Below are 23,420 nucleotides of genomic sequence, written 5' to 3'. Positions count from 1 at the left end.
AAAGTCATGTATCTTCGCATCAAGCTGCTGCTCTGTGTGCCCCCATCTGCCAGATTTCAGTTCTGACGCAGCATCAACGACTGCTCATGAACTACAATCGAACTGTCAAACTAGGCAGTGCAGATTATGTTACTGTATTGCTTAATTCTCACATATAGTTCTCAGAATCACAATTTAGTTTGGCGTTTAGCTGTGAGTTGATGAGCAATCGTTGACATTGTGCCAGAGGTTAGTTTTTACATAAAGTCCTTTTTAAACAAACCAAACTCACTTCTCTTAAAGTGGAACAAAAAGTGGGCCAACAGAAAAGGTGTGACTTTGTCACTTCATATTAAAGAGGACTCAGTTCTCTCTTTTGTCCACTACAGCTCTGATGGGGCCTACGCTCCTCCTATGTAGTTTTCACTTCCAACAACATGGGGATATGCAATTTCTCATCATTTTTGACCAATATTAGTCGTTTACTAAAAATAACGCTCAAAAATATTAAAGAAAAAACTTGCTATTGTAAAAAAATATATATTATTTACATATATCGAGCCTTTGCCTTAACATTTGTTTTTTTTGGCAATGCTTTCCCTGTAAATTCATATTCAATATTATGTATTATTATAGGTCAATATACTATTAACTACTATACTATAAATGAATTAGCAATAATTCAAATAAGCAGCAGTTGGGCATCACAATGAGCACTTTAAATGTACTTTTGTAGAAATTCTCTAGGTGTATGTTTGTGTGGGTTTAAGTGTAAACTTACTATCCTGTAGTGATAATCTTTTTAAAGTTATTATATAGGTGCCTGTACATATAGGTGCATATTTATATTCCATCTACCCTCAACTGAGGTTATTTTTTGAGTGGACATTATAGTGGGCATAAGCAATGTCATTCCAATTGTTATGGATGCACTAAATTTGACTTGACTTGACTTACCTACTGCAACATTAAAGTAATGAACATTATTATATTAAATGCATCAGTCAGCATAATGAATACTTTTCCTTTGGGTAGCTTAGTTAGTATATGTTTAGGCCACACGAATACTTTTGTACTTCTGCTTGAGTGAGATTTTGAAAGCAGGACTTTTACTTGTAACAGAGTATTTTAACACTGTGGTATTGCTACTTCAACTGAAGTGAAAGATCTGTGTTCTTCTTCACCCTGGTAACTGTTATTGTGATTGATTTATTTCCCACTGCCCCAGACCAATTAAATGGGGACGGTGACAGCTGTGCTATAGTAGGCGGGACAACACTCACGTTATATCAATCATTTATAACACAGGGGACAGTCTCACTGTACTAATTTCATTCATATTTCAGAAAATATGAAGCATAATCAATGATCTATCTGACGCTCATATTTTTGTCTTAAACATGTTATATGTAGCTTGCCTACAATGTTTATATTTGTTTTGTTGCTTATTTTTTAGTCAGAATTCCTGAAATACAAATTCAAACTCACCTCTTTGTCTCATTTACATTGTGTATTTATGTTTGGTATGTTTGAGTAATGGAGAAGAGGTAGGAATTTATAATATTATAAGTACATACTTCCTCCTACTCCTTTTCTGACAAGTGAGATTTGATTTGGGGTTTTTAAAACTCTCTGTCATGAGAAATGTATCATTTAGTTTGAGTATAGGTCTGTCGTTAATTTTATTTATTATTTGTTTTGTTTATTAGCCTTTTTCTACTTGTTAGCTTACATATTCAAATTAAAATATATACAAATATATAAAGAAAGTGTTCTGATGAGAAAAGGTGTAGAAACTTCTGATGCAACACATACATGGTGATGAGAAGAGTGCGTTCTCTAATTCAGGAAATGCATATGAAACATAACAGATAAAAGAAAGGAGGTGGTCTGTGATCTAGGTAGTAACCTACTTGTAGGCCAGTGTAGCGCTAAAATGCTGCTTGATGTAGGCCTCCAACACTGTGTTGAAGTGCTGGAACTTTCTGTCAGCGATTAGACCAATGATGTATATCTGGCAGACAGAAGAGAGAAAGAGAGAGACATGTTTACATAGCAGGAGTGGACATTTACAAGGCAGATAAGATGTTATATACAATCATCTGATAGACATGTTTATTTGGAAAGCGATGGATAGGTAAATGCAAAGATGTCAGACTGGATACACACAGAGACAGCCTGGTATGAAATCAGCTACACACACAGTTACTGTACACACGCAACATTATCCAGGTAAACACACACCACACACTCACCAAGGCATCAAACACGAGGATGTCATAGTCGTCAGTCTGAGAGTGTTCCATCATGATGTTGAACAAGGCATCCAGAGTATCCTGCAGAAACTGCACACACACACACACACACACACACACACACACGAGAGGTCCGGTGAGAGTGCACAGTGTACACACTTAGGCAAAGAAGCGCTTGTATTCACACCACTGACCTTGACAACCTCCTCTCCATCAATGTTTTTGAGTTTCTCCAGGTTTTCTTTGAGGAGTTCGGGTCGAGTCCTCCACTTGAGCAGCCCAAGCAGGCCCACTGGAAAGGAGAGACACGGACACACACACTGTACATTTTCTTTTCGGCTCTTAAATCACAGCTGTCTTGCTTAAGAGTGGTGTTGATCAAAGCTATTGTAATGGAAATATATCCTTAGATGTAGGACATCATTTTCTAAATTGTATTTTTTTTCACTTTTTTTTGTCCTTGAACGTTTAACAATGCCGGCTCCCTTCTGTGTTGTGCAGAATACATAAACTGGTAAACTGAATTAGTCTGTCACTGACTTGCCGTTTGCTAATACAATGAAAAGAAGATAAGAAATTGCAGCTTGAACAATTACTCATTTATTTCATTTACTTGACTTGGAAATAAATTGGCACCGATATCATAATAAGCAATTTGCTGCTTTTGTCTGTTTCATATCACTGCAAATGTAATAGAATTTGTCAAGTGATTATTTGTCATGTGGACAGCCCTGTTCTTCTGCTTAGTGACGCTTTAGGCCGAACATTGAAATCTGCAGTTTCTGTCATTAATTCTGATAGAGTGTGACATGGGGCAGATTTCCACGTCTCAGTAGGGCTGCCCACTTGAATCTCAGTGCTTTCCTGTCCAATCATTTCTTACTCACTGAGGCAGGCCGCACATCTGGCGAGTGGTCCCAAACAGCACTGTCTGCATGCGTGCCTGAGAGTCTTTGTGTTTGTGTGTGTGTGTGTGTGTGTGTGTGTGTGTGTGTGTGTGTGTGTGTGTGTGTGTGTGTGTGTGTGTGTGCGTGCGTGCGTGCGTGCGTGCGTGCGTGCGTGCGTGCGTGCGTGCGTGCGTGCGTGCGTGCGTGCGTGCGTGCGTGTGTGTGTGTGTGTGTGTGTGTTACAGGTGATTAATGTTGCAGGGTAATGGTCATTACAGTGATAAACTGGCTCCTCATTAACAGCTGTTGCACTGCACCTGTGCCTGATGCATCTTATTGTCTGGAATTTACGTGCGTTTATGTATTTGTAGATGTGGATGTGTACTTCAGTGTGAGAGTTTGTGTGTGTGTGTGTGTGTGTGTGTGTGTGTGTGTGTGTGTGTGTGTGTGTGTGTGTGTGTGTGTGTGTGTGTGTGTGTGTGTGTGTGTGTGTGTGTGCATGTGACTGCATGCCAGAGTGAGTAGGACAAAATGACAACACTCTTCACTAATCAAACCATGTTTACACACAGTTTAGCCTATCCTGTGCTCACTGTCCCATGACCATAACACACACACACACACGAACACACACACACACACACACACTTCTGGCACAGTTAACCTAAGTAACATACGTCTCTTTTAACCTAACCAAATTTTAGGCCTGAACGTACAAATAACCTCTAGACCTAATGAGGTCAGATAGAGTTGCAGGTTAGCAGTTCTATTCTATGTTTTTTAGAGTCTTTCAGACTTGAAGAGACCTTCTAAGCAGATGGTTTGTCCTCTACCAGTTTCACAGCCAACAGATGATTCATTTTCTTGGTCTGGCCTTATTACTCTGTTGAAAGGAGATGTTAATTAATGTTTTTTAAGTGTCAGATTTAATGTCACCCTTCTCGTCACAATTTCTGCCCTAAACTTTCTTCGACCTCTGTGTGTACAAGTGTGCATCTGTAAAAATGTTTGCCCTGCAAAGTCTCTAGAGTAGCTTGATGTCAACACAATATCACAAAGGTATTACACCTGCCAACACACACAACAAACATACATACACATACCATTCTGGGTAAGTTTGGTGGAGCAGACCAGGGTCGAGATGCAGAAGCTGTCTCTAGAGCTGACTGACAGGCCTCCGCTCCCTGATACGTTGCTGGAGCTGCGGCTCAGTGATGATGACACCTTGTGGAGCTCGCCGTGGTGGTGGCGGGTCGAGGGCAAGGACAAGTAGCAGTTCACATCTTCCATGCGCTTGCTGTCACCCTGAGAGGACAATGTGAAGGAGTCATTTTAATGGTGACACACCAGTCATGCTACAACTTGTTAATGATGCCACAGATGTTTGGTGGCTGTCTCAGCAGTACTGGGATGGGAATAAGAGTTTCTGTGTTACGTCAAAATGTCTTGAAGCAAACACGGGAGCAGAAGATACTGGGGTTTGCTACACTTGCAGTGATTTCTAAGACCAGCCCTAAAAGAAAAAATGACAAACAATGACTGAAGTTGCCAGTTCCACAGCAGTAATCCTCTTTGATCACAATGATTTATCTACCTCTACCTAACTCAGCTTTGGTTTGTAAACTCATAACTTTGGAAACACTGGAGCCAGGACAGGTAAAAAAGAGCACAAACAAAAACAACTATTGGTACAGAATGTTTCTTTCCGGGTGCTGAAAAGCTAATGAAAACCAAGGACAAAAGGGAAAGTGATATATGGGAAACAGAAACAGGGTATCTCGGCATATAGTGCTACAGGAATGAAACACTTTTGTAGGCCAACCCTGAAGTTAGCATCTCACTGGTTCCCAAGATTAAAAAAACCTATGGGATTTTTCATTGGCTTTTTGAATAATTGCAGAAAATACGCTCTTGGGAAAACAAATGTTTATGTTACTTACTTGCATACATGTTATTGCTGGGAAGGCCCTAATATTGACAAATTATCTGGAATTTTCCCCAAGTTCGGCTGCTGTGCTTGATTTTGAATTTCTGTTCAAATTATAATGTGTCTGTAACGATGAAATAATAGCCTATGCTACAATTACAGTTTTTTTTTTTTATTGCTTTGACCTGGTTGAAGAAACTGGTAACCTCTCAGTCTTCATCATCACTCTCTCAGCAGAGCAAAAGACACCTCTTGCAAATGAGTTAACCCAATGTCATTGTTTTGACACACCCCGCACCCTTTTGCAAATCAGTTAACGCAGATGTCATTCAAGCAGTCCAAACTCCCCTGCTTTAGCTGTGGTAACCAAACAGAACATATATGTTCCCATCTCTTAGAAACTTCTTGACCAGTATGAAGTCACTGAAGCACATGTTTGACACTGCTTCACACAACTTTTCAATTTGCAATCAGTCTGCAGGCTTAAAAGGTGCCATGTTGTGTGCTGTAACTTGCAAGCAAGGCTGGATCAGGCATGCAAGAAGGTTTTTCCCTAGGCGCATCACAAGAGAAAATATTGAGTGCGATGTAGATGAGGCCATGTGGCCCATTCGTCAGGGAGAATTGACTAGAAGAGATTTTTTTCTTTATTGTACAGAATTTTTATTTTTATTTTCCTTATGTCTTACACAGTGATGGGTTTTTATATGTGGTTTCTGTTGGAATATTTCATTTCTTAGCCACAATTTCAAAAAAAAGAATAAATACTGCATTCAATAAAATTTGAAAAATCCTTGTATATGATTCTGGATCTGTTTTTTGCAAGAAAGCAAATTGGCACTGATATGTAAGCTGCTGACCAGTAATGCAGCACTGATTCACAATGAGAGCTGAATGTTGTATTTTAGTGCCCCTTGTCTAATGACTGATTGGAAGCGCTTATGCACTTGTGTGCAAGTTGTGTTGTTTGAGGGCAAAAATTTGCTTTTGGTCCATATTGTAAATGTTTTGGTGGAGGTAGAGCCTTTTGCAGGCAAAATGAGTCATTTTGACCTTTGGTGCCACTGTTAAGGCCTTTGCGTTAACAGTTTTGAAAAATGTGGATTTTGAGTCGACTACAGCGTCAAAGCAATCCAAAAAAACTGTAATAGTTACGAAAAATGACAATTAGCATGGATGCTGACTTAACATTGAAAAGGCCATAGATGGTTTGTGTTCATTTGTCACATTTTGTTTTACAAAGTTAGGGAAGTAATGTTTAAGTCAAGCCTGATGCCTTTAGTCTCTTCCACATGGTGAGGTGTACAGTTTATAAATTCAATAATGGGTTCGGATCGGTATCAGGTATCTATTGATATGCAAAGCCCAGTTAATGGTATCGAGACCGAAAAAGTTGGATCGGTGCATCCCTAGTAATTGCCAAAAGTAAAGAGCTGACATTAGGGCCATAAACGAACTACACCATAGTCCCACAACTACATCAACACCACTTGCTTCCAACGGACTACGCATGATTGCAGTGATACACCTCAACAACCTCTTTAGCCTTATTTAGCCACTTGTTAGCAACCGCCTTTTTAAAGGGACTTAAAAGCTTCAAAATTCACAAGTGGTGTATTTACTGACGTCTTTCATGTTGTAGAACAACATAAGAAAATCTCTTAAGTTTAAGCTCTTAAGTTAACCACAGGTCTTATTTCTAGCATCTAACCGAAAATCCTTAATAAAACAAACATTAACTTCTAGGCAAAGGAACAGAAAGTGAAAAAAAAATGCCACCTCATTCTGTGTTTTTTTTCCTGAGGCACTCTTTTTGTTTACTTGATCTACTGTACACTTTCCATATACTGTATAATTTACCATCTGGAGGTCATCGATTCATTCAAGCCTCAAACCTCAACTCTGCCCCCTTTAGATCAATCCATCCATCCACCCATTCACCCACTTCAATACTATGTAGTCATAATGAGTGGGTGAAAAGCAGGGAGTAAGATATGGAAACAATGAGTGGTGCCAAGAGGAATGCTGGAATAACAAGAGATAATAGGAACAAGGGCACATGGACACTATCCAAATGGTCTTTGAGTGAATCACAAGTAATTAATCTTCATTGCGTTTGGCATTTAATCAATAGGGGGATTCAATCTTAGCTTTGGCTCATTTGGCAGGAAATCTATTTGGCTTCACTCAGCCTGGGTGGCCATAATCTACCGTCCAGACTCACTTTTTCACTATTACTATATTCTATATGTCTCTGTCTGCTTTGATGATGATTGCAATTATACACAAGGGCTACGATATATACAGCATATTTCAGTATATCTGCCTTTCTCTATCATGTTTCAGGCAAAACCCAAAGTATACTTCAATGACCATTCATCTTCACTATTATACACATACAAAAACACCAGGATTTAGTGGAGAATGACATTGAGTTTTGGTAGAGTTAGAATAAAATCCCCTGTTAATTAATGTCTGACCATGAATTATGATAAAATAATTCTGTTATTAACCACCAGTTGGTGAGTCACCACTTTAATTTGACATACTATTTAAAAATGATTCCCAATTTATTGTAGATGGGCTGTTCAATCTTAAACCGGTTGGTCTCACAGAAGTAACAAACTGAGACCCTTTCTCATCATAAAAGGCTGACTGTCATTTATTACTCTCGGAGGAGCTTTAGCTTCTGTATAAGTCTGGAGGGTCACAGAAGACGGTCGCAGAAGACAGGAGTTTGGTGGCAATAAATTAGTTCCACATCCACTTTTTAAATGAATCCGTTTGTCAGTGAGCTGAAATTTGTCTCATTTATTTGTTTTTGTGTGGAGAAGATACTGAACCATTCCACGCCTATTTTTTTTCTCCCTGCAAAAGTGCTGTTTCTGACCTTGAACACTACAAGGTCATGCAGTCCATCTTGCAGAACTGTCCCATCCTCCTTCATGAGACGAACAAAGGCCATGGCAAAGTTCTTCTCGCTCTTGTCTTTGGCTGGAGATGGATTTGTAAACGGAAAGAGGGAGAGTGAGGGAAGAAACACATCAGGGAAATAAAAAAATGAGGAGGGAAATAAAGGAATGGGAGAAAGAAAGACTACTGATTTGTTTAATCAAGTGTGTGTAATGATGCCTTGGGTCATTTTCCAAATTGCTTCCAATCATTCGGTCCTTTCAGTGTCCTATAATGCTCCGGGGATTAGAGCAGGGAAGAGTGTGGGTGACAGCAGAGGAGGCTGATACTCACACTCCTGGGAAGAGCGGTGTCTGAACATGAAGCGCAAATGAATTCGGTGCATTTCTTCCAGAGGGACTGCCACCTGGAGGACATGTTATCGAAGGATATAAAATAACAAATAAATTAGAATTTTACAGGTATGCTATGACATTCTGGGGTTCATTCAATGGTTGAACTGAGGAATGCTATCAAAACATCATTGAGGAAACTGAAAGAAGTGTCTTTTATAGACAGAAAATTATACCACTAACTGCTTTTTAATTGTTAGCTCTGCAACTCCATCTACAAAACACACACACACACACACACACACACACCTTAACGGTCTCCATCCAGCGGGGCTGTTTGACTTGGTAGTAAATGACAGATCTGTACTCACTGGCCGCCTTATCCCCCGCTCCCAGACAGATGGAGTTCTAGGAAAGAAAGAGAGAGAGAAAAATACTTGTCATATTGAGCTGAAGGATTTTATGTTTGTGTGGGTATATACTTTATATATGTGTGTGTGTGTGTGTGTGTGTGTGTGTGTGTGTGTGTGTGTGTGTGTGTGTGTGTGTGTGTGTGTGTGTGTGTGTGTGTGTGTGTGTGTGTGTGTGTGTGTGTGTGTGTGTGTGTGTGTGTGTGTGTGTGTGTGTGTGTGTGTGCGTCCATGTATGCCTAAAATGGATTTTCATACTAGGATAAAGCCACGACTGTGTGCCCTTGACTATGAGATGTTGAATAAGCGCTTGATCAGTGCCCCGCTTGCTCACTAGCCTGTACCACCTCAATCTCTTAAACACTGCACATACCGCATGCATGCACGCACACAGACACCCTGTTTACACAAATCCCTTTCCTATTCAAATACACTAACAAGCTCTGTGCCTCAGCCTCCTCTCGTCATGCCGCTCACCTGTATGACCTTGCCCTCCTCATCACAGACCCACATGATGACCTCCACGTTTTTCTGCGTTGTCTTGTTGTATTTGTCGAAGTCGCCGCCCTGTAAGGTGAGGTAGATGTCATTGCGAACATCTCCTGGCATGATGATCTCCGGGAAGCCCAGCTTGCGGGCCACCACGGTGCTGCGGTCCACCAGGTGAGGGTATTCTTTCCGGATCTGAACTATGTCCCCTACCAGAGCCTTCATAGTCACCCACAGACCTGGAGGGAGGTGGGGGTACAGGAGGAGGGGAGGCTATGTAATAATTTTTTAACCAGTGTACATTTTCAGGTCCACAATTTGCAACAGGATGTGTGCAGTGAGACGGCTATTTATTTTTCCCCCTTTATGTAAACAGGTTTCAGTTCCCTTGAAAATACATGTTCTCCACAAGCCCCTAAAAAAAGGTTTAGACCATCATGAGACCACTGTTGCTATTTTTAATAGGTCATAAATCTAAAGAATAATAATTTCACAAACTGATAGATACATTCAATTCAAATTCAAGTGATTATTTTCTTTTCAAAATTTCTGAAAATGTATAAAAAAATTTAAAACTAGAATAGCAGGGTTGGAAAAGTGATGAGTCGTTTTAGAACAGGTATAACCAATCACCTTCCAGATTATGAACCAAGTTAATTGGCTTCGGCCTGACATCAAATGTGGTGGCTTTGATTACTTCAGAATAAAATCAGCTGCTCCTTGAGCATTACACTCCCAGTAGTGCATGGTAACAAAGAATTCACCATGGTTTAAAAGAACTCCGGGATAAAGTTGTGGATAGGCACAAGTTAGTAGAAGGATATCAAATATTTAACTATCCCTCTTAGTACCGTTCAGAGTATTGTACCACCCAGACCTTGCCTAGACCCCCCCCCCCCCCCCAAACTGGATGAACGAGCCAGGAAAAGATTGATCTGGGAAGCGAGAGGCCCATGGTGAAGGAGTAACAAGTCTTAATGGCAGAGGTTGGTCGATCTGTGCATGTGACAACAATTTCACAAGTTCGATATGTATGACAGGGTGGCAAGAAAGAAGCCTCTTCTGAAAAAATGTCACACAAAGATTCTGATGCCATGTGGCAAAAGGTTATATGGTCAGATGAGAAAACTGAACTTTTTGGGCTGAACTCTAAGCGCTATCTTTGGTGGAAACCAAACACAGCACACCACCCAAAACACACCATCCCTACAGTGAAGCATGGTGGTGGCAGTTGTGGGCTTGTTTCTCTTCAGCAGGGACTGGGCAGTTGGTCAGGATTTAAGGGAAAATGGATGCTGCCAAGTCCACCTGAGGGAAACCTGCAGTCTCTGTTAGACACTTGAAAATGGGCAGGTGGTTCATCACCAGCATGACAATGACCCAAAACACACCACCACAAAATCAACAAAGTGGCTAAAGAACAGGAAGGTGAATGTCCTAGAGTGGCCTAGTCACAGCCCTGACCTAAATCCTACAGAAAATCTGTGGATGTACTTGAAGAGTGCAGTCCATTGCCGCTCACCACAGAATTTTATTTATTTTTTATATTTTTTTTAATCTATTTTGGGCATGTCAGTTAGATCAATTATCATCACACATTATCTTAGTTTAGATTATACAATTCACATGACCGAAAGGGAAAGTGGGAGAAGCAAAAGCTTATCCCACCCCTGTTACCCACAGAATACATTATCTTCATCATGCTATTTTTCTTATGACATTGACATAACATGTTTCAACAGCAGGTAGTAATCAGAGCTGCAGTCCAGCTTTAGACAGTCACACAGACTACGAATGTGTCTGCACAAGTGTCCATAATAGTCAAACAAACAACTCGTCTTTTTTCCTGGTATGTCACAAAGTCATAAAGAAAAAAAAAAAGACAAAAACAGTTGACTGAACTCGAGCAGTTCCCCAATCTTGGTGCACAAAGCAGGTAGAGACATATCCAAACAGACGGCTGTAATTAAAGCAAAAGTTCCTCCACAAAGTACGAAATCTGGGGACTTTTCCAACCCAGCTATTCTAGTTTTACATTTTTTATTACTTTTCAGAAATTTTGAAAAACAAAAATTTGCCAAGTTGCATTTGAATGTTGTAGAATGTGTAAAAATATATATGTTTTAATGTATTAAATTACATTTCAGGCTGTAAAACTAAAGAAATGACTATATCACAGGGTATCATGACTTTCTATAGGCACTGCACAGTGCCACATGCCTTTAAGTAAGAATTGTTCTCCTGTTATACTTTAATAGTGACCAAGGTTGATCACCAGTTCAGGACAGTTCAGAATAACACAGGGAATGTGTAGCTAGCAGAGAGTTGAATTCAATACTACATAGAACTTCTTGGAACCAAATATAAATACATCTTTTTATTTCTCTCTGCAGGCAAGTAAATTAAAATTAAAGCCAAATGAATGTAGAAGGAATTTCATGTACTGGTACCATTAAAACTGCATTTTAAAACATTTTAGGATGTTTTCAGGCACTGAAACATTCAGCCTGACAATAAGAGCCTGAGAACTTAAAGTGAGAACCACTTTGTGTAAAATGTTAGTGTTTTTTCTATGGGGAGCATAATGTTAAAGTGTTCCAAGGTGAAGCAGAGATGTTGGAAAATGTTGTTGCTGTTGTTACAGACTAGACTGTAAAACCGTAAACCATTTGTGAAAGGGGTGTAAAACAGGGGCACGAAGGAGACAAAGAAAGGGTGAAAGTGTTATCGTAATAGGCAGAAATGTGGTCCTAAAGAATATGGGCTCTCAAAGCTTTCAGAGAAATGATGTGATAAAGCATAGGCAACGAATGGAAAAAGGGGTGAGCTATTTACGGAAATACATAGTTGGTGAGATCAAGACTATGACACAAACTCACATTTTCAAGGCTAACTGCATACCTACAGGGACATCTGTGTGGCTGTGTACTGTGGCAGAAGCTTCTCAAAGTGAGAGGAAGGAGAGATTAGGGGTGAGTAATGTTAAGAACAGACATCTGGTGGCCTCAGGTGCTCCGTCCATATCTGCTCGTCTGGGTGCTTCTTTCATATCTAGGTTATGCCCAGGGCTCAGGAGCAAGAGGAAAGATAAAAGCTGAGCGATATGACTGTGCAGTCTAACACGTAGGGTTACTCCATGTGAAATAAGACAGTGTCACCCATAGGGGCTGTCAAAGTCAGCCATAAATATGAGGTAGCGGTAAACTGGTCTGGAAGCTGGTGACGGAGAAATAAAGGGCAAGTCATATGAAAACATCCGCTCCAGGGCGCACGCTATCCATCAGGATAATTTCCCTCATTTTCACCAGCAGAGCTGAGAGAAGAGACGATGAAGAATGGTCATGGACTACTAACACTAACTTTCCTTAATGCTAGGAAATAGAAAGAGACCGCTGTAAGTGCAGATAAGTACCTTGACCACCGCTGTCTCCTCGCAATGCCGTCACTTTGTTCAACAAGGAGTGGAGAAAGTCATTCTCAGCAACTACCCTGGAGTCAAACAAACACGCACAAACACACTTGAAAAACACACACAAAACTAATACATGTTAAAATTGTGCAGATACTGAAAGCTTCACACACAAAATTGCGGTATTGCAGTTTAATTACGGGGTGGATTTTGAGAGTCATAGAGGAGGAAAACAGGACATACGGGAAGAAGGGGATGAAAAACTGCTTCTCCTCATCACATTCAATCTTCCCTTTGATGAGATCGCTAATGTCCATCACTGCCAAGAAAAGGAAAACAAACATCAGTCAACACAATGAACATTGTGTCTGTGAACATTTCGTTTCTAAATCTCTCTATCACACACAAGTCTAATAAAAAAGGCCCGACTAGAGTCCCTAATAGCTATATATTATAGCTATATTTTTTTTTTCTCAGGTTAATTACGGCAGCTTTTGGAGCCAGAGAGAGCAACAATAACCTCAAGCGTAGGAAGAAAATTAGTGGACAGTAACCATCAATATTTTAGTTTTGTTCGTGCGAAAGATGACTGCAGCTCCCGAGTGTAAATATGGGCAATAATACCTGCAGCAGCAGCTGACAAATCAGGGAAAATGACTCTGACCTTGGGGAACAACTATAAAAAAGGCCTGAAGACGCTCCTAAAGGCCATTATACTTGGCTAAACCTGTGACATTTGGCAGTAGAATTCGGCAAATGTATTGCAGCATTAAATAGGCTGCTAAAAGCAATATTCTTAAGTCCAGTGCCTACAAATAATACTTTTCACACTGCTTGAACACTTGGATTGGCAATTTAGCAGCACCTTTGACCAAAAAAAAAAATACATTTAACAGCTGTTCTTCAACTACCTGCCACCCCAAATGGCCGCCTCAGGCCTTGAGTGCACTTCTTGTTGTTTGTCTCTTTCAGGTCCATCCTGCCCACTCTCACTATCTGACAGATCAGATAAATCTTCTCTCTGCACAGGTCCTTGTTACCCAGGTCCTGGTAAAGAGAAATAGAGAAAGGAGAAGAGAGAGAAAAGAAAGCAAAATAGTAGAGAAGTGGGAATATGAGAGAGAAAAGAAGAAAGAGGAGTTGAGGGACACATGGTTAAGTGGGAACGAGGGTGAGAGACAACATAAAAAAACAATCTTCTAAGAGGGACTGAACCCATTCATTCCTACGCAGCACAGTGTCCGTAGTGATCAGAAACAGTGCAATAGTGCCCTCTGGTGGTCACTTACTGTGAAGACAACCTTCAGGTTGTTGAGCATGTCAATCTCCTTGGGGAACCCTTTGCTGCCCCAGCGTACCAGGTAGTTCTCACTGCACAAAGAGTTTTTGTTAATGTTCTACAGAGCCATACTACACAATATTATAATATACAGCAATGCATAGTGTCAAACACTGTAGCTGGAATAAAGATCATCTCATTCCACATGACAGAATTTAAAGATAGAAGCACTATCTCTGTCACTCCAGCACTGAGTGAGTGCTTGGTCAAGATAAAGATGGACTGTTTGCCTCCCTCTTATTTGAGTACCCTTTGGCAGAGTATCATAACAGTCTGCCTGGTGTACACATGCATGCAGTTTGCAAATGTGACATTAGAGGATTTCTGGGGAAATTAAGTTAGAATTTCAGTTTCAACTATCCCCTGACAGGCATGTGGATCCCCCTAATGTTACCCAGTGCTGCTGCATAACAATTTAGACTGAACTGCTAAAAATACAACCCCTCAATTCCTAATAGCTTTTCCTGACATACAAGCATGTGTCACACTGACAGGGGGAGGAATACAAAGATAGACGAACAGATGAGTGCCTATGGATACAGCAGGGTGACTCAAAGCTGAGACAATGCTTTTAAAGCATTCCTGTCATAAAACCCACTATCTACCCATTTTTTGCAGAGAGAGAGAGAGAGATAAGACAAGGTGGGGAATGGATAGTACAAAAAGAAAAAAAACAAGCATTCAACCAATCAAACAAACACAACAAGAGCAAATGAGACATTTGAAACCAGGACAAATGCCAAGAAAGTAAGAGACAATCAAACGGCAATTGATATATGTGGAGGAAAACATGATTGATCATGGTCTATCTTAATACTCCCAGCTGCAGTGGCTGACACTTAGATATACCCAGTATGACAGTGAGTGACAGGGCTTAGCATCAGCACTGTCAGGCACTACATAGCACTGCCAGTCAATATCTGCTGCCCTATAATTTGTGTTTTCTGTATTCCGCATCCCATTGTTCTAATTTAGTGGGGTTCAACAATGGAGGCGAGAAGACAAATGAGGAAGCAAGAGAAGGAGAGGTGTATACACAGGGATGGAGGTGGGGTAAAAATAAATCTCAACCTGAGGGGAAGAGAGGGTGAAGAGGGATATGCAGAATTTTCCCGCATTTTTATTTTTATTTAATGGACAGATTTAATTATTTTATGATCTAAATCCTAGACACATCTAAAAATCTGGGGCTTTGAATCCTCAGATCAAGCTGAAATAGAATATACTGAAAAGAAAACATCAGCGTGTACCTAAAGTACTTGAAGACCTGAGGCTCACTGTATGATGGTAGGAACTAAAGGTGGAATAAAGAGAAGGACAAGTTTCACCTGATGATGGCCTGCTTGATGGGGTCATAGAGAGACATGAAGAGCTCCGAGTCCTCTCCGATGCGGCAGACAAAGTTCCTGACGAAGACGTAGAGGCTGTGGGTAGGGGAAGATTGGATCCGTGCTGAGATCCCGCTGTGGTCGGTCTGGATGTTGGACTGCGGGAGAGGACATTAGTTGCAGGAGGCTAACTTGGGACGGTCCTAACAAATCTGGTTGGCTGGTATAAAAATTGATAATAGTTGGTTACTTAATTCTGTGATGTACCAGCTGCAGCATACAGATTGTGGGTTAGTAAGGGAAAAGGCCACATGGAAAAAAGATCATCATAATGTTCATATGTTTCTTCTTACAAATGAATAAATGTAAAATAAGTTTTATGTAGTTGAACTGAAGTCAGGACAACTTGTATAAGTTTTGGCTGGCAGACATTATTGGCAAGTAAAATGTATGATCCATGCAGTTTAATTTTACCACTTTCTTGTCATAATAACTTAAATGAAATGACAAAACTGTGATTCTACCTTTACCTGATGGAGTGGATATTTTGTCATGAACATTTCCCAGGAAAGAATCCCATGGTATACATCTCTGGGGAAGTCTAACTTCAATAATATCAAAGCAGTTGCCAAATAAATTAACTTGCAACTGCAACATCCACCATCACATCCAGCCATTATTCTTTCTCGGTCCCGTGAAACTTTCTGTGTGGCCCTTGCCCTCCTGGATTCTGTTTTGTTTTTTTTTATTCCCCACTGCCTTCTCATCCTTCTCCTCACCTGCTCCTCTTTAATGCGCTCATTGATCTTGAGTGTGGCGGCCTCATGGGCCCGAAAAAGACTGATTACACTAGCCCGTTCTGGGTCCAGGATGTTCCCGTTCTCATCCCGAACCACTTGGTCCAGCTCCAGGATCCTGTAGTAGGAAGTAGGAGATAGCGTTCAGGTGAGGACTGGGGAGATTGATGTACAACAGAGGGGAAGAAGACAGGTGTGTGTGGTGGGAGGGAGGCAGGGTTGAAGTAAAAAAGAAAGATAAGGCGACAAGAGTCTGAAAATGTTGCCGTTAAAACGACGTAAAGAGATAGGTGAGACGGGGGCAAATGAGCTTGTTTAGAAAGAACGGCTTCAAACGATGATCATATCAAAACTTGAACAAATGGTTTTGGTTTTGACATACTTGTTTCCATAGTCAATCTTGGAGGTGACTTTCTGCTTGAGCTCCTTGAATTCATCGCTGGGCAGAGTGCCAGACAGGAGCTGGGAACGCCACTCCATTAGCTCGCACATCAGCCTCTGGACCTGCTTCACACGCATCCTTTTATTGACCTGGACAGGTGGATATACTTTGTTACACTCAGAGATACACACAACAACATGCACACGTTGTTTTTTTTTACTTGTTCAGGGTTTTACCACAAAGAGCTGCTTCCATATGCTTCCCCACTCCCTCAACGTGGTGGTCACCTCCTTCACAAGGGGCATCTCTGCAGACATCACTATTTCCTCACCTCTGTAGTAGCACACACATGTACAAAATCCTCACGCATTCAAAACACATCACTTTTTGGAGTCAGATGAAGACTTTTCAGTCCACTCACCCTTGTTTCTCAATGACAGCCTCCTTAATGTGGACAAAACTGGCAGGGAACACTCCCTGGAGAGGAATATGTACAGGGGAGATGAGTAACACACCAAAAAAATCTGTGTTGCAGTCTGGTATTAAAGCCTGTGTGTGTGCGTGTGTGTGCGTGTGTGTGCGTGTGTGTGTGTGTGTGTGTGTGTGTGTGTGTGTGTGTGTGTGTGTGTGTGTGTGTGTGTGTGTGTGTGTGTGTGTGTGTGTGTGTGTGTGTGTGTGTGTGTGTGTGTGTGTGTGTGTGTGTGTCTTACCCGCTGGGCTTTGTTCCGAACCAAGCAGCCTCTGTACCATCCTGAAAGAACAAGTGGCCGTCATCTTACTGTCATCTCTACATGGCCAAGCCTTTGGTGTTCACATTGAAGTGTTAGTGTCTTGACTGTATGTTGGAAGACTGAATATAGTATCTTTTTCTGTGAAATATATACAATATGATGAAAAAAGATTCCGACAGCCAACATCATCAAAACGGTCTGTAAGTGGGCTGCCGACTTTTGTCATTCAGACAATATTCTTTTTATTTTGTTTGAGGCAGCTGATTTATAATATGAGAAAAATATGACTTTGTTTTAGGATGCTACATGCAAGCATATAGACGTTTTCAAAGATGTAAACATAAGCATTCTACATGTGTCCTGGTTTATTTCCTGTTGCAGTGTATGTGAATGGCATCAGCTGAGAGGAAGTCAGTTGATGCAACAGAGACCAAGGCTGTTGCCCAATATCATTTTAAAGCTCTATAGGTTAAATGGGGGGAAAAAATAACATAGCGTAAATGTTTTACTGAGGAACAACAGGAAAGTTATTAAGGAGCTCCATACACATGTGCATAAGTGATAATGGTATCATTTTTATGTTTTGAGATCGCCTATTCTTACCATCGCAGGCCTCCTGGATCAGGACCGCATCTCCAACCTCGAGGGTAAGCTGCTTCTCTCCTTTGCTGACAAAATTCCACTTCACTAAAAAAAGAAATGGTTACATTTTGGTGAGAGGTGCGTGCATTTAATTTTTTTAACTGTTGTTTGATGGTGGTACAATTAACTTCCCAAGAACACAGAGTTCAGTTATGAATGTTAGCACAGGCAGTAAAAATGGTCAAGTGCAGCAGTTCTTTGGTAACCTTGGCAACATTTGTCCTTATCAAGCTGCCATGTGCATGTTTAAGGCTACATGACTAAAGAAACTAAAACCAGCACCACAAACGGCAATAACGACTGTTCATACACCGATAGACATTTTAGTGTCTCAATGGAAAAAAGCCACTAATATAGTTCAGGTCATGCCGAACAACGGTGTGGATCACATGTCAAATCCCACTGGAGCAACCAATAAGTGGCAAGGGAACCAGCAAACCAGAGGTTTTTTATTCTGCCTATAATACCAACACTTGCACAGGTGGACTGCTGCTGAGGCTTTGCTTATAAAATTATTAGATTTGAATGACCAAGTAACAATCATTTAAGTATTTTTTAAGCAAAAAGTGTCAAATATTATCCTGTTCTAGCTTCTCAAATGTAAGGATTTCCCTTGTCTCATGTGATCATAAACTTATCCTTGAGCTAGAGCTTTGACCAGAAATTATATATATTTTTTTAATATTTTCAAACATTTCATAGACTAATAATTAATCTCTGCATTTTGACAAAAAACTAAGTAACCACTTGCAGCCTTACATTGACTGTATGAGAGTACAAGCGGTAGTAGTGGTAGCAACAGGTGTTTGCAGCAGCATGGCAGAGCAGAAGAGTTTGTGCACTGCCCCACTGCAAAAGTGCATTCATATCAGTTTGGTGAAGAAAGTATGCGTATGACACAGGAACTAGCCTTGTCCGTCTGCACCGTTCTGCTCTGGCTCACAGGTTTGCTTTGCTCAAGCCTATATGTAATGGTTTTGACACGAAACATGCAGGTACACAGCTACAAAATGACAAATAACATCATTCTTGTGACTATAAAAAGTTGCACACAATTTTTAGACTAATACCTGATTACAATACAATTGCAATCTAATTCTTTCAAAATGAAAACATGTGTTTTCCATGTTAACCATGTTATTACAGTTTATAACATGGTGCAGTTTCTACAGTTTTTCGATGTGTGGCTCATTTTTAAAAAAGAAGAAAAAAAAGGTCATTCCTCCACTTCCTGTTTTGTAGTCGTTCACAGACAGGAGATTCAGCCTAGATACAGTAGATAAACAACACTTCATTGAGTAATCTTAGAAGCAATTGATTTAAAGTAGCTTATGTAATATACAGTGCATGCCATGTTCACCCCCATTCGTATTATATAAGACAGTACAGGCAGAACATAAAAAAACACCTTCCCTCACGTTTTGCTATGTAAGCCAAGTGCCAAACTTTTTGCAAGTAACTGATAAATCAGTATACGACCAGCCAGTGCACCTCCCCTGTTTCAATCTGTATTAGAAGTAAGAAATCTGTATTCTTGCTTGTGTCTGTCTTGCATATCTAACGGCAACACATGCTGATCAGCCCGGCCATATTCAACCCACACACCAGATAAACTACAGATTGCGCTGAGACGTTTCGCTTCGTCTAGGATTTGTTCCCCGGTGTCCAAATCAATCCTTCCAAACCTGTCTTTTTTCAAGAATAATTTATCTTCTTGCTTCTGCATTTCCGTGCTGCATAATGTGTAATGCATAAAGATTGCCTTCTAACTGGCACTCATTTCCCCATCAGTTTAGGACGGATGGTTATTTTGTATAACATTGTATTCCCCTGACAATCTACTATAGCTCCTATGAGTTCTGATGCTCTGACGTTTAATGATAAATATGATTTAAGTGTTTTTTGGGGGAATTACATTGCTTGTGTACATCCTAAAGTTCTGTTAGCGCCACCTGCTCACATCCTGTTAAGCAGGAAGTGAAGGGCATCTATTTTTCTTATTCTTGCTCATAGGATAGTTTAACATCATGCCTAAAGATAGATAAAGAGATACACAACATATATGTCCATGCACTCGTGTGCACACACACACACACACACACACACACACACACACACACACACACACACACACAAACAGTGAGCAAGTGAGTACATACTGACTTACCCACACCATACCGCTCCGTGGTGGTCCTCGTCCAAGGAGCCATGATTACATGTAGCCCCACTTTCTAGTATTTTCTTTTGGATTTACCTCCTATGTCTGTTTGAGAGTGTTAAACTTTTAACTTCTGTAATTTTTTTTTTTACTTTAAATGAAAGCAACAAGCCCATCCCCCTTTGCCTCTCTTCCCCTTCTGTCTCTTCCTGCCTTCAGGCCGTTAAGGGGAAGTGGTTTAGTACAACAAGGTGGAGTCCTATAAAGCCTGCAGGCCTGTGGAGTGTGTGAATTCTTCATTTAGCTCATTCTGACTTTTTGGAGTACTTTTACTCTGCTATAATTGAACGTAAAAATATCAATAACATGTGTTTCCAGTTCGGGGAGGTTAAAAAGTGACAATACAGTATGCAAAACATCACTTCTCACCAGAGCAAAAGATGCAAATGTAATCAAATGTCACAGAAAGCAAGTTCGTCCCTTCTCAAACCTGAACAAATATAATACTGGATACCACACAGAGTACAAAGCCATCTTACCGTGGATGACTTCAATCGGCCGGCTCACACTGTGTGCCCTCACCTGTTCTCTCGTGCATAATCCTTCAAGTTTGTGAAATCCAAAGTGTTTGAAGCTGCTAGAAGACGCAGCATATTATATGCAACAGGAGGTTTTGAAAGAAAATTCTAACACTTATTACAAATACATATTATAGCAATTTATCTCAGATTCAGGTTCAGTAAATGAGATTGTGGTATTGCTGGTCATCAGTAAAACAAGGAAAATTTTGAATTTCTAATAGTGTGTTTATCAACAGATTATAATTACTGATAATTATAATCTCTGACATTCTGTAAAACCTTTGTCGTTGTAATGATCATAATCTGTCTTGCTGATGTTGCGAGAGCTGTCTCTGACAGGTATGTAGTTTTGCTATTTTTGCTATTTTGTTTTACATTCAACAGAAATATTTGATCGATTGAATATTCTTCTTTCAACTCAAGTAGATGAATAACAACATGGACTGAAGCTGGAATCCCACATGCAGCAAATTGTCATCAGTTTGAGAATAACCGTGTCTCTCTCCAGTAAGAAGAAACACCAGACACAGTGAAAATGTGTAAAATAAGAAAAGTTAAGGTGTTTCTCAATTTGCTTGTTTCATGAATTCATATATATATACATATATTTTTCTATGTACTACCTTCAGATGATGTTGCCAGGGTAACCATCAACCTCCCATGTTGAGAATATCCTCAACAAAATAAAAATGCAACAACCATCCATAATAGATAGGACCTCTCTGAATATTACTGAGCACAACTCTCTTAAATGTTCAAGTGGAAAAAACAGGAACATGTTATGTTCTTTTACTATCTTATTAGAACATGTAGCACTTTAATGCTCCATTTCCAAAATCAAACTAAAAATCATCCTTCAATCCCTACAGGTTAGGTCATCAGCATGACAGTCCCAAGATAACAAAATCCTGAATTAAAGGCTCCCTGTGGAGTTTTTGACCTCTAATAGGAGCTGTTTTTCTAAGAGTGGGTCCCAATTTTGTTTATTTCGTGCACAAACATATGTGACAGGGAAGAAGAAGACTGCTAGTAAGTTAACATGTATGTAAATATTGCAGAATCCAAAATGCTTACAACATTGAACATAAAAAATACAGTATTTTGTAGTTGCTGTTTTCTGTCATCAGTCCTGTCGTCACCACCATTATAGAGAGAACAGCAAGACTTTTGGCACTTTCGCACTGATATCGACTGTGTTATACAATACAGTTGGGTGCATTTACTCGAACCTCCCATTGTGACACTTGACAATAGAGCAACAAGTCTGACCTGACAAGTAACATCATTTTAAAATACAAAGGCATATTCGCAAAACAACAGTGTTCATGGCAAGGCCTTCATGAATGTTACCAAATGGCATGTTTGGGTCAGCTGATATCTTTCTATTGATGCTGTAAAACCAACATCATGTAGTTTTTCAACCTTCATAATATATTTCCAAGAGCCTTGTGATGGTACATCAACTTGCAATAAGTTTAATGACACATCTGTCTTATCCTTACGGAGTCTGTATTGGATTTCGGGTCGACACTTGTGCACAAAAAAATTGACTGCTTTACGGCTGTCTAGCGTAGCATGTGTCTGTCTGTTGGCTGGTACAGCCGGTAAACAGGAGAGCTAACTCCTCCTGGACTCTGCTGTCCACTTACATCTCAAGGAGAAAGCCCACTCCTTTGAGGACCACATCCTGGACAGAGAGGACAGATGGTCTGAAAGAGGATCAAAAGAAGCCATCTATGCGAAAGTAGAGAAACCATCGCTAAACAGAGGAGGAGGTTTGAGACACCACTTATCTGCAATTTAACATGCTGCCCTTTCATCCCTTCAGGAGATTCAACAATCTAACCTCAGAGAACAACTGTTCACAAATGGCCTCCTGTGACTCCAACGACTGTCGTTAAGACTCAATAGAGCACTAACGAAGCCGAAACCAACTTCCCACCAACGATGGTCGTTAGCCCTTGGAGCACAAAGGGTTTCAGTGACATCATCGGCCTTGTGAGAGGTTAAATACCTGGATCTCCACACCAGTTAGTTGGTCCAGTCCCAGCCTGGTCAGATGCGTACATGAACTGATGAAGCCTCTTGGATGAGAAGTGAAACGTCTTCCTAGACAAATAACCAAGTCCAGTTGCTTTTGACTGAAATTGCTTTGAGGATAAAGATGACCTGGGCCCAAATGTCACAGGCCCAAAGAAAATTCTGTTTCCCAACTATAGGGGACACCTGAGAGCAAACCCTACATGTTGTTGCTTTAATGGAGTAGCTTGTTAACTAAGCTAACAACACGCAACTAACTTAAAACTAACCTGTGATATTACTTAAAGATTACTTTCAAAGATATTAAATAAAGCTTATATAAATGGAAAATCATCTATAAGTATGTTACTACAAACAAGTGCAACTGTTGGTTGAGATGCCACAGGTATGAGGGGGATGAAAAATCTATTGAAATAAAAAAATTATAATAATTAAACAAAAAATGAATTATAATCATAAAATAATCATCATAATCATCAAACTGTGAGATTGTAGTTTCATAAAGACTTATAGCAGAAAACAAAATACAAGAAAACTACATATTCAAACCACCAATCAGACATTACAATTAGCATAATCAAACATATTTTGTTTAAACTACAGTTCTGTTGCATTTGACATGTATTAAATGTATTTCACTAATTTTGCCAAGTTTTATGTTATTTTACCGTGATAATTACTTTAATAGTCGTTCCTGTTGACACACATACAGTATTAAAGAGAGTTTGTCTTTTTTGAAGTTTGGTTTCATGAGGTACTTATCGGAAGGCAGTGTATTAAAGTGAAATTCCAGTATAAAATCATCCCAAGGTTTTTATAGG

The 23,420-nt window shown here is 40.1% G+C and overlaps 1 protein-coding gene across 1 annotated transcript in view; it reads right to left on the bottom strand.

Moving 5' to 3' along the window:
• Positions 1-20,080, bottom strand: part of dock2 (dedicator of cytokinesis 2) — a 110,005-nt gene extending 89,925 nt beyond the window's left edge. Inside the window, exons 1-20 of the mRNA XM_083915827.1 lie at positions 19,988-20,080; positions 17,782-17,865; positions 17,158-17,198; positions 16,869-16,924; positions 16,684-16,780; positions 16,448-16,596; positions 16,048-16,183; positions 15,269-15,426; positions 13,891-13,972; positions 13,513-13,648; positions 12,845-12,920; positions 12,605-12,681; positions 9,181-9,431; positions 8,603-8,701; positions 8,295-8,367; positions 7,939-8,042; positions 4,225-4,426; positions 2,429-2,526; positions 2,235-2,324; positions 1,893-1,993 (exon numbers count right to left, since the gene is read on the bottom strand). Coding sequence (XP_083771953.1) covers positions 1,893-1,993; positions 2,235-2,324; positions 2,429-2,526; positions 4,225-4,426; positions 7,939-8,042; positions 8,295-8,367; positions 8,603-8,701; positions 9,181-9,431; positions 12,605-12,681; positions 12,845-12,920; positions 13,513-13,648; positions 13,891-13,972; positions 15,269-15,426; positions 16,048-16,183; positions 16,448-16,596; positions 16,684-16,780; positions 16,869-16,924; positions 17,158-17,198; positions 17,782-17,865; positions 19,988-20,030 — 2,153 coding nt within the window. The 5' untranslated portion in view covers positions 20,031-20,080. The remainder of the gene's footprint in view (positions 1-1,892; positions 1,994-2,234; positions 2,325-2,428; positions 2,527-4,224; positions 4,427-7,938; positions 8,043-8,294; positions 8,368-8,602; positions 8,702-9,180; positions 9,432-12,604; positions 12,682-12,844; positions 12,921-13,512; positions 13,649-13,890; positions 13,973-15,268; positions 15,427-16,047; positions 16,184-16,447; positions 16,597-16,683; positions 16,781-16,868; positions 16,925-17,157; positions 17,199-17,781; positions 17,866-19,987) is intronic.
• Between the last annotated feature and the right edge of the window lie 3,340 nt (positions 20,081-23,420).

This window comes from Echiichthys vipera, assembly GCF_963691815.1.
Source record: "Echiichthys vipera genome assembly, chromosome: 6".
Classification (NCBI taxonomy): Eukaryota; Metazoa; Chordata; class Actinopteri; order Perciformes; family Trachinidae; genus Echiichthys; species Echiichthys vipera.
This window is presented reverse-complemented; position numbering and strand designations above follow the sequence as displayed.